At 35.8% G+C, this 14,224-nt stretch overlaps 1 protein-coding gene across 1 annotated transcript in view; it reads left to right on the top strand.

Annotated features, from left to right (window-relative positions):
- The window catches only part of KLHL1 (kelch like family member 1), a 166,824-nt gene that overhangs the window by 102,885 nt on the left and 49,715 nt on the right, over positions 1-14,224 (top strand). Inside the window, exon 5 of the mRNA XM_056491802.1 lies at positions 7,809-8,021. Within this exon, the coding sequence (XP_056347777.1) occupies positions 7,809-8,021 (213 nt within the window). The remainder of the gene's footprint in view (positions 1-7,808; positions 8,022-14,224) is intronic.

Genomic DNA, 14,224 nt, shown 5'->3' with positions numbered 1-14,224 from the left:
ATTAATAATTTATTAAAATAGAGACTTTTATTATAGACGTGATCTTGCATATGCCTTCAGCCCTTGCTTTGTGCTGTATTCCATCACATTTCAAGGCTAAGTAGGGTCAGAAAAAGTAAGTGAATTATTATGAAATTGCAAGTATATTTTTAGGCGCTACCACAAAGAAGAGTGTTAATGATTAAGTAACTTGTTTTCACTCCTGAACATTTCAACAGTTACAGGACTGTGAATGAACTGTAAAAGCAAAACCATAGCCACTCAGTCCCTTTGAGTTATTAAAGACCCAAGAGATTATTTTGAGGCTTTTAAGTTTTGGTGCTAATGGGCTCATTAATCAGACTGAGAAATTCATAATAACCAGTATGTATGAGTAGAAGACAGACAAGTTCAAATGGAGTATTACACATACATTTTAATGTTTGGAATGATTGCTTCTGAAAGCTAGTGTGAAAGCAGCAAATTATCCATCTCTGCATGTCTTTGAATTGGTGTCTTTATAGGAAGCAATCTTCAGTGAATCAGATTTTATTAGGCTCAACAGAAGGGTAACTGGCTTGAAACAAAAAACTGAAAGGGATTCCAAGACAATTTCCTGCTTTGAGATACTGTTTAACACAAAGCTGAAAGGAATTGCTGATATTCTAGAGACTGTGCAGCCCTTCAGAAGGACCTGGACAGGTTGGAGAGAGGAACTTTCTGAAATTCATCAAAAACAGAGCAATAACTCCGTGCACCAGGACAGGATCAGGACTGACCTGCTGGAAAGCAGCTCTCAGGCCATGGAAAGGATCTGGGGGTCCTGATGGACAACAAGCTGTCCATGAGATGGCAGTGAGCTCTTGTAGGCAAGAAGGCCATCAGAATCCTGGGATACATTGGGAAGAGCATTGCCAGCAGGTCGAGGGAAGTGATGCTTCCCCTCTACTCACCCATGGTGAAGCTACACCTGGAGTGCTGTTTCCAGTTCTGGGCTCCTCATTACAGGAGAGACTTGGAGCTCCAGGACCAAGTCCAGCAGAGGTCTCTGAAGATGGTGAATGTCTCTGTTATGAGGAAGGGCTGAGGGAGTTGGGCCTGTTCAGCTTTGGGGAAGAGATGGCTGAGAGAGGACCTCATCAATGGATATAAATATGATAAGGGAGAGTGTCAAGGTGATGGTGTCAAACAGTAGGGCAAGAGGCAGTGGACAGAAACGGATTAGCAAACAGTTCCCCAGTTATGAGAAAGAATTTCCTTACTGTGCAGGTGACCACACATTGGAGCAGGTTGTCCAGAGAGCTTGTAGAGTCTCCCTCATTGGAGATATTTAAGAACCATATGGACACAGTCCTGTGCAGTGTGCTCCAGGGTAACCCTGCTTGAGCAGAGAGGTTGGACCAGGTGACCTTCCCAATCTTGCCTTTTGTAAACTGCATCCTATGTTATTACATTGGTTCTAACAGACATGTTCCCATCCTATCCCCTGGAAATCTCTTCCAGAGCTTAATGCTTTAACAGCAAGGAATACTTTTTTTTTTATTTCCAGTTTTCTTTTAATCAGATTTGATTTATGTGAGTTTCCTGCTAGACCTGTTATCTTTTATTTTCCTTGTTTCCTCTTCTGTGCCTGTAATCAACATAAACAAGACAGAGACTTTATTAGGACATAAATATGCTCACCTTTACATAAATCAACATTTTCATACATCAACCTGTTATCAACATTATTCTCATTCTGAGTCCAAAAAGCAGAACTGCACCAGTTATTAAGATGAAAATAAGCTCTATCACAGCCAAAATTGGTACAGTAAGAAAGAAGGAAAAGTTGTGCTAGGAGGGTAAGAAACTGAGATTGTCATGGTGACTACTCTCCTGAAGTGTTATAATTTAAACCCAGAAAATTGTCATTCTGTTATCGACGTGAGAAAGGTTGCATTCCTGCTGTGGAAACAGCACAATTTAAACAGCTGGGGCAGCTCATATTTTCCATACTTGGGAAACACTAGGGATAAATCTTGGTCAAGTAGCAGCAAAACCAGACAACTACCAGAGTCAGTACCAGTATGTAACCACTCTATACAGTACTGCACCATTGTGACAATTTGCACTGTGATTCTATACTTTTGCTGCTTGCAGCCTTTTAAATCTAAAGTGCCTCTAGGTGATTCAGAGTACTGATCTCCACTGCAATGTACTTGAAATTGTGCTATGAACCTTTCTGATGACAAACAAATCAATCTGGGCCATTTCAAGTAAGAGAACAGAATCATAGAATATGTCAAGTTGAAAGGGGGTCTCAGGGATCATCTAGAACAACTGTGCAGGACAGTCCCCAAGAGTCATACCATGTACTTAAGAGCTTCTTGGACTCTGTCAGGTTTAGTGTTTTGTCCACTACCCTGAGGAGCCTGTTCCAGTGCCCAAACACCCTCTGGGTGAAGAACCTTTTCCTACTATCCAACCTAAACCTCCCCTGATGGAATTTCTGGCTATTCCGTTGGGTCTGGTCACCACAGAGAAGAAATCAGTGCCAGCCTCTCCTCTTCCCCTCATGAGGAAGTTGTAACTGTAGTGATGTCTTCTCTCAGTCTCCTCCAGGTGAACAGACAAAGTGACCTCAGACACTCCTCATACAGCCTTTCCTCTTGATCACCATCCTTATTACCCTCCTCTGGATGCTCTCTAACAGCTTTATGTCTTTCTTAATTGTGGTGCCCAAAACTGTCTCCAGCACTCCAGGTGAGGCTGCCCCAGCTCAGAGCAGGGCAGGACAATCCCCTCCCTTGCCTGGCTGGTGATGCTGTGCCTGATGCCCCCCAGGGCTGCCAGGGGACTGCTGGTTCATGTTCTACTTGTCATTGACCAGGACCTGCAGGTTCCTTTCCATGGCACTGCTCTCCAGCATCTAATTCCCCTGTCTGTCTGTACATTCTGAGTTACCTCATCCCAGGTTTAGGATGCAGCACTTCCCCTTGTTAAGCTTCATGCAATTGGTGATTCCTAGTCCTCTGATTTGTCAAGGTCTCTCTTCAGGACCTCCCTGCCTTTGAGGTAGTTTCGTGTGATCTGTAAACTTCCTTAGTGTCCCTTCCAGTCCTGTGTCCAAGCCATTTATGAAGAGTACAAAGCCTAAGATGGAGCCTTATAGAGCCCCACTAGACCCCCAGGTCATCAGTCTGAGGTCAAAGATAACATCTTTGCAAGTCAGCTCCCTTAGGACCTGTTCTATAAAATTCTCATCCAGGCCTTTTAGAAGACTTCTTGCCTGGATTATATCATTGTGCAATGGGAGTTCACAGTGGGCTGAAAAGTTCTCCTTAGGGAAGAAGTTACACGGTATTGTAAAAGGTATTTGGTCTTATATGATACACAGCTGATACAGAAAACAGGGAATAAAAACAAGAGGTGTGAATTCAATGTAACACAGCAACAATAATTCCAGACTGAAATAATTTGGGAATTGACCAAAATCTGAATTTTCTTTCATGTCTTATCACTTCAGAAAGTATACTACCAATATTATTTAATATGAAAATCAGATGCACTGTTTATTCATTTATTTAAATGTTCTTATGGCAACTTAAGTTCTAAACTAAAAGTAGTATGAGTTTAAAATGTTGTAGACCTTACTGATATACTAAGTGAAAGCCTAGTATATGGACATATATTTTTTGGCTTTTTTTTTAATATGATTTTAATTTTTTTAATTGTTGAGGTCAAAGCATCCAAATCACAAAAATATAAACATTTTAAATGAGACTAAAAACATCAAAAACAAAAAAAAAAACTGCAAATCATTTTACTTCCTTGATAACTCTGATGTAGCAAGTTCTGAAGAGCACTTTCAAAATAAGGCATTCTTTGTCAATATATGAAATGATTTAATATTTTTCTAGTCCTTCATTGTAACTGATACATGCTGATTAGTGGAATCAATGAAAAAAACATCAATGGAAACTAGCTTTTGCAAGATAATTTGATTCCATGTGGAATAATAATCATTACAAGTTAAGATTAAAAAAAACAAAACTAATTCAATTGTGTTGGTGACATCATTATAAAGATACATGGTATTAAATTCCATTTGGTAATAATTTAATTTTACTAGAGCCTTTATGTTCCTTTGATGCACAATCTCATAGATACTTGGGCGATTATTTATCTACATTTAAATATAGATTTGTTTTGTTTTCATGGCTCTACTGTTCTAATACTTCATGCTTATTTAATGCTAACCTTGTGTACTGCTAATAAGGTTTAGAAGTGAAATGCTATAACCCCACAGCAATGGTTACTGCATGGTCATTTTGAGAAAGTGGAAGAGCAATCAAGTGACATAGCTTTGTCCAGGCAAGTTCAGAGAATTTCATACTTTCTACTGTAAGTTACATTTTCTGAATAAAAAGCAAAAATCTACTACTCCACTTAATTAAAACATGGAAAGGCTGTGTGAATGATGCATGCAGAACTGACCCAGTGCATCTTATGAGAATTATGAGATAGTGAAGACTGATCTACAAAGCCTCTTAAAGTGTTAGAGTCAAAAACTATGCGTGCTGTAGAATCACAGAACTGTGCCACATAATCTTCAGCATGCTTAGAGGTTCAGTACCCTGGTTCTCATCATAAAGGTTCATGTAGACCTAGGCATTCCTGAAAGCCCTTCACTGGAACAGGATGAGAGGAAATGGCCTCCACTTGTGCCGAGGGAAAATGCAACTGGATATTAGGAAAAATTGCTTCATGGAAGGGTAATCATAGTGTGGAATCACCATCCCTGAAAGTATTCAAAAAACATCTGGATGTGGTCTTGGGGCATGGTTTAGTGGTGAAGATGCCAGTGTTAGGTTAATGGTTGAACTGGATGGTCTTGAGCCTTTTCTAGCCATTATGATTCTGTGATTCTATAACTGTGTACCTCAGTGCCAATCCTGCACCTTAATCTCAGGAGTATTAAAAATTTATTTAATGTATCCTGAAAAGATGTTACAGACATCTGTTGTATCCTGTTCCCTTAAGTGCAAAAATAAAGACTAGTCACATTAAAAAAAAAAAAAAAAAAAAATTATTTCTGTTGTGTTAAAACAGCTAGCCATTGAAATATGCTTGGCTGCTCCAAATGAAATTAACCTCGAAGAATTTAAATGTTATCTAGGAAGATTTAACATTCATTAATAAGTTCAAGAAATGCTAATAAGTTGAAGGAGAGAGTTTTTACCTCTGAAGATCAAAAACCCAGATTTTACATATAAATTAGAATTATATATGTGACATTTATAGTATATATACGGGTTTATATGGTATATTTATAATGTGTATGTCATTTTATATATATAAAACATAATATGTATTTGTTACTTTCTGCAATGCTCGTGCCCAATTAACATGAAATTTATGTAAATCCAGATGTTTAGAAACAGAGATCTGACCTTATATGTTTTGTCTAAAAACTTTATTTGATTCTACAATCAATACAGAGGCTGGAATAAGTTCTTTTTAAGCATGCATGCAGATAAAAAACAATTAAAGACGACAAAAAAAACCCCAACTTAATCAAATCTAAAATTATTGTTCCGAAGTTAAAGCTTCTGCTTGGAATGTTATTCTTAATAAATTAAGTTCTGTAAGTTCATGAAATGTGTTCCACCATCACAATGCTTCTCTATAATATTAGGTCTTTGGATTAATATGTTATTGCAAAGTTCGATGTTGGTTCCTATTAAGAGGTAGAGTTATATTTTTTTCCATAATGGGATTTAATGTCAATTGAACCAGGCTTAATTAAACTATGTCTTATAAATCATTTTATTGAGAAGTGCAATGAAATTTTATGACTTTATAATTAAAATGAATTAAGCCAGCTTATGTTTAAGTGCCTGCCAACAAACTAGTTCCCTCACATTTCAAAGCTATTCTAAAATGTTCTAGGCACACAATTTAAACTTTATCAGGAGGTAATGGTTTAAAACCTCGTTCCAGAAAAATCTGCATTTTTAGGGACCTATTGACATTTAATGTAGTAATTTTTAAAAGAACTGAGTCATGTTTTGATCCAATTCTCAATTATGTTAAGGTAGCTTAACAGCATGGTTAATATGGTCCATAACCACACATAAATCTTAGATTTTCTGTTGTGTTAGCATCTTATATATGTAGAGTTAAAAGTCCATACACAAACAAGCAATTATAGGCAGCATTGATTGGATTTTATATGCTAAAAACTGAATTTAGTGGGTATAGCAGTGGAGTTACCCACTTCCCTCAGTTTTGATGTTCTTACATTTCAGTCCTTGACTGATGTTTTGTCATTCTTTCCTGACTTCTCATCTTAAAAATTCTATCCAAAACAGCACAACAAAATTTATTGTTATTATTTTTCATCTATTAGATGTTGCAACTTACTGTTCCCAATATTGCTTTATACATTTCCAGTTTACATAGAGATTTAGCTCTTTTTTCTTGTGCCTCCAGTCTTCAATTACTTCACTTTCTTCTTATAATTATCTATGGATCAATAATATGAAAACACAATTTCAATTTTCCATAGAGATAAAGCACCCTAAATAGAATGTTTGGAGAAAAAATCTGTAGAATTGTGATTCTACTGTGTCCTGTTGATGTAGAATAGGTAGTTCAGGGAGTGCTTAATTCAGTCCTTAGGATTCAGACCACTAAATACAAAAATTTTTTTGTTTGTTTATGTTTTATGTAGTTTATGGGAGGGAGGAGTGTTGTAGGGGTTTTTTAGTTATTCCTATTTTTATTTGTCCTGGTTCTGTCCAGAATAAGGTTGATTTTTTGCAGTAGCGAGGAGTGGGGCATAATTAGGACATAAAAGTTATTCTGTGAAACCTTATGTCATTGCCAGGGGTGGAGGGAAAGGTCCCTTGCAAGGAGAAGGGGTTCTTTCTGGTCGAGTAAATGTGGCAGAGGGATCCATCTGGTATTGTCTGCTGGGGATGGGGGAGGGGGTATGGGAGCTGTGGTTCTGCGTGAATAATTTCCTTTCTTGTGCCCTCTGTCATCGGTAGTGTTGCTGTTACTCTTTGTGTCCTTACCTCATTGCTGTTTCCAGTAAATTGTTCCTATCTCAACCAGTGACCTTCACCTTTTGTGCCTCCAATTTTTGTGCCTCTCCATCCCACCACTGTGGAAGGGCGAGGGGAAAAGCAGGGGAGCAAGAGAGTGTCAGCAGTTTGGAAAGTTGCAGTAGGGGCACTGATCTGGAGAGCACCATTCCTAAACCACAACAGTATAATAGTTCTCAGTACTGTGAAATCATAATTGCTGTGACCTACTTGCATGATAATTGCATGTTAAAAATCTGAACAATGTAAAAAAATCCTTAATTCATGGAGTTGATCTTCCCCGCCCATACTTGTCATATGTGTAGACAAAAATCTAGATATTCATAATACAACTCTATATGACTGACAAGTTATTTAAGAAATAGTGAAAGACAGTGAAAATATCCAGAAAAATGTAGTATATGCATTTAAATACTTACAATATATTTAATGTGCTGAGTTACAACAGAGTTTATAAAAATTTCAAACAATAACCTTTACTAATTCTGACAATTTTAATTATCATATTACCATATAATCCTCTTATTGTTTTTGAAATATTTTTATATATGAATTGTAACTATAGCTGTTGAACTCTATTCATTTTTGTTTTGTTTTTCTCATGAGCTGCAAGGATGTGACAGAGCATACCCATATCTGGGTATGGCAGATATTGACTAATCCTATGGCTTATTAACTTTAACGGTTATTTTATTTTCTTGCAGTATTACTGAATCTGAAACACTTTTTTATTCTCAGGAGAATATAATGGAAGTTATAAGAAATCAAGAATTTTTACTTCTTCCTGCCGAAGAACTCCACAAACTTCTTGCCAGTGACGATGTGAATGTTCCTGATGAAGAGACCATTTTCCATGCCTTAATGATGTGGGTGAAATATGATATGCAGAGGCGATGCAATGACCTAAGTATGCTGCTTGCTTATATCAGATTACCCCTCCTTCCACCTCAGGTATTTTTAAAATTATGTAATCATCATCATCATAACAACAAAAATGTCATTGTTATTGTGTCCTTGTGAAAACTCTCATCAGTTTACAATCTACAACTTCTGAATACTCTGTGTTTAAAAGCAAGGTCTTTTTCAAAATTAGAATTAAGATATAGCAGAATTTCAGTAAAAAAAATATTGAGAACTGAAAGTGAAAATTTACTTTTTATTACCAATATGTAGTAAATACCAAAAAAGGTTTTTTTTTTCCCTACTGTGGTTTATACTTAAATATGTATAAAATAAAACCCTCTGCTATTTTCATTGCACTGAAAATTAACTGAAGAGCTCTCTAGAAAGAAGCTAGGTCAAAATTAGCAGCTAGTTATTGGACCTTTTGGGGTAAAAAAACACCAAATTATTTACATTCCTTACTTTTAAATTCACTTTTAAAAGATGCAGAAATTATTAGCAGACTGCAAAGACTGTACTGAGATCCACTTAAAATGAAGGTTTAAATTTATAGTCTGAGTTTCCATTTCTCATTTCACTCTCAAGGTGCTGTAATTATACTGGCAATGTAGTCAGACTTAAGTAGTACAATACCAAAGAATGTAATTCATAATCCAGTAGATAAATTTAGGAGAAGGAAAGCCAGTATTAACATGTTAAAAGGAAACTATCATGGAGTTGAGAATGAAATAGAACCTGCAATGTTGCCCTAGAAACTTTTTTGCTTCTTTGATTTGCCTGGAACCATTTTCTAAACTAAAATGGTTCATATTTCTTCATTCAAGTTAAAAAAGAAAGATTGGTAGCTTGGCCAACAGAAGAGCTTATTTCACATTATAACAGGTAATAATATAGGTAATAGGCAATATTCAATAATAGATAATATAATAATAAGAACACCTTTCAATAGATGTTCCAGATATTTTATGTTGATCCATGCAGAAAATATAATTTATAATAATTTTCATTCTTAAGGGATTTGGGGAGATCAAAAATTTGGTGGCATCCTTAAACCTTGTTAATGCTGAAGTGTTTTAGTTTATTTATTTGAATTATTAATTTACGAGCTTATCAAATATTTTCCCTGTGACTTTTGGTAGCATTTTTTTACAAAGTTAAAAAACAAGTTAAGAAGCAAGAGAAAACTGTATTTAAGAGGACCTTCTTTTAGTTGTTCAAAAAGTATAAGAAACTACTTTATTGGCTAAATGGTGCCACTGTTGTCCTCAATTCCTAAGTTTTGAATGCGTTTTAAATAAAATTATTTTTATATTAAAAACTCCAACAAAATTAGTGCACGTAAAACAATACAGAAACACTATAAATAGTTTATATACAGGTGTGTTTCTGTGTGTCTGTGTATGTCTTTGTTTTACGTGGTATGATAAACTTATACACAATCACAGAATCAAAATGACAGAATGCCTGGGGTTGGAAGGGACCTCTTAATAACCCCTGGACCAGAACTTCTGCTTAAGCAGAGATAACCTGGAGCCATTTGCACTGGACTGTGTCCAAACAGTTCTAAGTAATTCCAAGGATTCTGCCAGTGCTTAGTCACCCTAACAGTATAAAAGGGTTTCCTGATGTTCAGAGGAAACCTCCTGTGTTTCAGTTTGTGCCCATTGACTCTGGTCCTCTGGGCACCACTGAAAAGAGCCTGGATCTCTCCTTTATGCACCTTCTCTTTAGGTATTTATGAACCTTAGTAAGATGTTCCAAAGTCTGCTCTTTTCTGGGATGAGCTGACCCAGCTCTCTCAGTCTTCCCTCATAGGAGAGGTGCTCCAGTCCCTTCATCCTCCTTGTGAGCCTTCATTGTATTCTCTGCACTATGTTCAATTCTCTGTTGTACTGAGGATTCCAGAATTGAGCACAGCTCTCCTGGTTTCACTTCACCAGTGCTGACTAGGGGAAGAATCACTCTCTAGTTACTGGCGATATTTTGTCTAATGCAGGTTCAGATATCACATCACCTGCCCTCTTTGAGGCAGGGGCACAGTGCTGGCTTCTGTTCTCCCAAGCTGCTTTCCAGCTGGGTGGCCCAGAGCATCATTAGTGCATGAATGTACATTATACATACAGATATGGATGGACATACAAATATACATATGAATTTATTTAGTTATTTTATAGTAGAATGTAGTTAGGAATCCTTTTCTTAGAAGTGAAAACCTATAGTTGTGGAAAGATATATCCATTAAAGTATGGTTAGAACAATTGAAGGTATTCTCACCTAATTCCCTTATGGCATGTGCTATAGTGATTGCCATTCCCACAATTCATCTAAATCCTCACTAATTGTGTGTATACAAAAGTCTAAGCTTGTCCACAGCTGAAGCTGGAACATTAACTTCTGGCCATGAAGGCAAATGGAGTAGAAGAGATTACATCTATGTCACTGAATTCTCCTTATCTTTCTTTCCACCTTTCCCAAAACACAATAATTTATTCTATGTTTGAATCTCCTATTCCCTAACTCAGGCTGCACTGTGTAACATTCAATGCAGTGCAGCAGCATAGTTGAGCCTTTGCCTGTTTTGATTACTAATGATGCAATTGAGTTTACTGGGATGAAAAGCTGGTTTCTGCTATTTGTTGGAACACAGTGTAATGTATCTGTTAATGCTAATGCTACAGTATGAGCCAAGAATGTGTGCAGTTTCTGTTAGGCAATACATTATTTTTATGGTGTTTTTTAAGAGGGTGAATGATACCTGGGTTGCTGAAGGAATTTACAAGCAAGAGAAGTTAACACAATACTGAGTACCTAGAATAGCATGACAGTAAAGATGAGGATGCTTAGTGTTTTTAAGCAAAACTGTGCATGATGAAAAGAGCACAAATATTTCCTTATATAAATGCTTAAATTAAAACTAACTTGTATTCCACCAGCGTGCTGGGTTTATAAAGGTTGCTGTTTGCATCTGCCTATAACAGTAGATCACTGGTTTAACTAGGAAAGTTAAAAAATACCATAAAGTAAAGCAGAGATATTGTCTTTTCCTCTGTAACACTTTTAATAATATTACTTTTGGAGACTTGCAAATTACATCAGTAGGATAGTGCATAGTCTTTGAGTATTAAATACACTGTGGCTCAGATCCAGTGAATCTGTTATAGGCATCTAAATTAGATTTCTTGCCCATAAGCAGAAACAATGCAGTCCTTATAAAATGAAGTACTTAAATACTGTGTAAGCCACTGGAGAGAAAATAAACAGACCCATGTGAGTTCTCCTATTTATACAGAGATGCTGTAGGTAAACTGTAGGAACCACTGAGCCTCTAAATCCCTTTAGAGTTCACACATTACATCTGACTGTACATGTTCTTAAAAATGTGTATGAATTTGCATGTAATAATTGAGTAGAAACACTCTAAATCGTAGCTTAGATAACTGACATGATTGTGTAAACTTGTAAATTCCTTCCACAATTCAGCTGGCATTTGGCAAAGAAGTATTTCTTTGTACTACTAAAAAACCCCAATTAACCAGGCAGTTGTCAGACAGGTTCGTTAAGTTCTGACCTTTTCAACATATATTGAGTTAGAGAAAACAGCTGAAGGTTCCTTTGCTTAGCAAAAGTGGAGGGTATCATTCTATGTCAGTCAATCTTTAAATTTGTCTTGGAGAGCGGTGTGATTGATAGTATGAAATAAGAAGCTTTCTCAATTCTGTCTCCAGTGTCACTAAACAAGTGCAGCTGATAAAAACTCACACCTGAGGAGAGTTCTAGGCTTTTAGGATTGGTTCCTACCTACTGGTCTGGGGTAAATCCCAAGGGTGTGTGTAAGCTTCGTCAGCCTCTGCAACATATTGTAAATTCTTTCAATCATTTCTAAGTAATTGCATACCAGGAGATTATAACTTGAATCTGAAAAAACTGAAAGTATGATTCAGATTCTTATTCACCTATATATGCAAGCTTCCCCACATCAGCTAGATTTCTAACCCCTCAATAGGCACTGAAGATCTGGAACGCTTCCTAACAGATAGGAACAAACCTGTGTGCTGATTTGAGAAGTTCCATGGATTGTCATGCTGCCTGGTTCTAAGCAATTTTTCTAGAAATATTCCCTTATAAATCCAGTACTGTATTTTCTGGCTCTGTGTGGATTCTTAGACATCCTGTGGCATCTGAAATGGTGCTAAGTGCTTGGTTTTGTGCATGTGGCTTAAGTATTACTCAATTTAATGCCAGCCTCTATCAGAATGATATAAATTTGGGAATATGAAGAAATTTGACAATATTTTTAAATAAATATTTATGTTAATTTCAAGTAAACAAAGATAAATTAACTAACTTAAGTATTAATAACTTTCTAGTCCCCAAAAAATGAGTTTCTGGCAAGCTTCTAGGATAATCTCCGTTTCTCTTAACTTATCAATGTAATAAAAATTTGGGCTTGAAATTTTAGTTGCCTGTATAATGACAATTAGTTGAGTATAGCCAGTAGAAACAAGACAAGCTGTTATTTTTTTAACTTTTCTTATGTAGCTCATACAGTAAAGCTAACTTTTAAACTTTTTTATAGCATTTTCTCTGGCAGTAGATGCAGCTTAGCTGATACTTGAAAAAATATATGCTACTTCAGTGCAGTGTGCAAGATACAGTCCAAAAGATTTTTTTTTGCCTTTTAGGACTAAAATTATCCAAAAGTCCTGGCTGGGATTTTTTTTTTTTGTTGTTGTTTTGTTTTTGCTTTTTCTTTTTTTTTTTTTTTTTGTTTTTTTTTGTTTTTTTTTGTTTTTTTTTGTAGATAAATGGCATATGAACATTTGTAAATAGTGAAAATGATGACTGTTCAACACAGTTATGTTTGTCATTCATTTCCAAATACATTTTATTATCAATAAAGTTTAGTAAATATCAGTAAAGTTTCAGTAAATTCTTTGATGATGTCACAAGGTGCTGCTCAGATAAAAGAGTGTGACAATATAATTCTATAATACTATTTTTTTATTCAACACACAGGCAACTTACCTGACTTTTTATTCAGTTTCTCATGATATGCTGAGGATGTGGTTCGCTACTAAATATTTTGGGGTAAATTTTTTTAATGGAAGACTGGATTTTCACTCATTAAATCACTTCTTCACGTGGTCATAAAATACAAACTTTGCCTCACTTTAAGTTATTCTGTGTTGAGAAATATTTAGACAATAGTTCTAAAATTCTAAAAATACTGTAGCTCTGTTACTTATTCTCTGCATTTTATGTGAAACCCTTAGGAGAATGTATGTTTCATACATGTCCCCACTAGACTGTATAGACTGTGTCCATGTGAAAGCACATATTTATGGATAAATTGGATTATATTAACTATTAAATACATTAGAAGCTCTGGTCATATAAATAAGAGAATATCTTTCATTGACCTTTGAAATAGCACCATACTTCATAATACAGTTACATTTCTTCAGTTTTGAGAATGATTTCTTTAGTTTTGAGAATAAATACTTTATCTGTTGCTTATGTTTTTACAAGGTCATATGATCTGTAGTCATTTTCTGCCAGGTTTATATATTTTTTTCTCTGACTGTCAGATTGACAATTATATTGTTGTGGGTTGCCCCTGACTGGATGCCACTTTACCCTCTTCTCCACGACTGGACAAGGGAGAGAAAATACTATGAAAGGCTTATGAACTGAGAAGTTTTTCATGAGTTGAAGTTTTGCTGCTAGTTGTTGATGTTCTGTAAATCATGCCTCCAGAGGTCATGCAGACATAACTTACTGAACATAGTTAGGACAAAGATCAGTTGGTTCTTTCAGCAATTGTTAGCAACAGGTAGTTTTAAAAGCAAAAACCATTATTGCTGTTGGTGTCATTGAAATCTGTCATTCTTAAGTAAAGAAGGAAGGAAAAAGGGAGGGGTAAGAAATGGGTTGGTCTTACCCTCTGTAATGTTAAGTCCCTATTTTTTATAGTGTAGTGCTATTTTCTGCATTCTTCCTTGTCCCTTGGATTGATTTAGCATAATAAAAAGGCACGAAATAAGACACTTTTTTTTTCTAGTTTTAGTTGAGTCATCAACATTTCAGACATTATGTATGTCTTAAAAGAATTCTTTATATTCAACATTTAAACATTAAATATACTATCTGGCAAAGGTGCTTAAATACAGTCCCCCTTCTGTGATATTTTCTTATCCATCTCTTGCCTACTTCTAAGACAGAAGGTCATACTTGAATTAGGAGAACACGAT

The sequence above is a fragment of the Oenanthe melanoleuca genome, chromosome 1 (genome assembly GCF_029582105.1).
Source record: "Oenanthe melanoleuca isolate GR-GAL-2019-014 chromosome 1, OMel1.0, whole genome shotgun sequence".
NCBI lineage: Eukaryota > Metazoa > Chordata > Aves > Passeriformes > Muscicapidae > Oenanthe > Oenanthe melanoleuca.
Note: the sequence above shows the minus strand (reverse complement) of the source record. Positions and strands in the feature narration are given on the sequence as shown.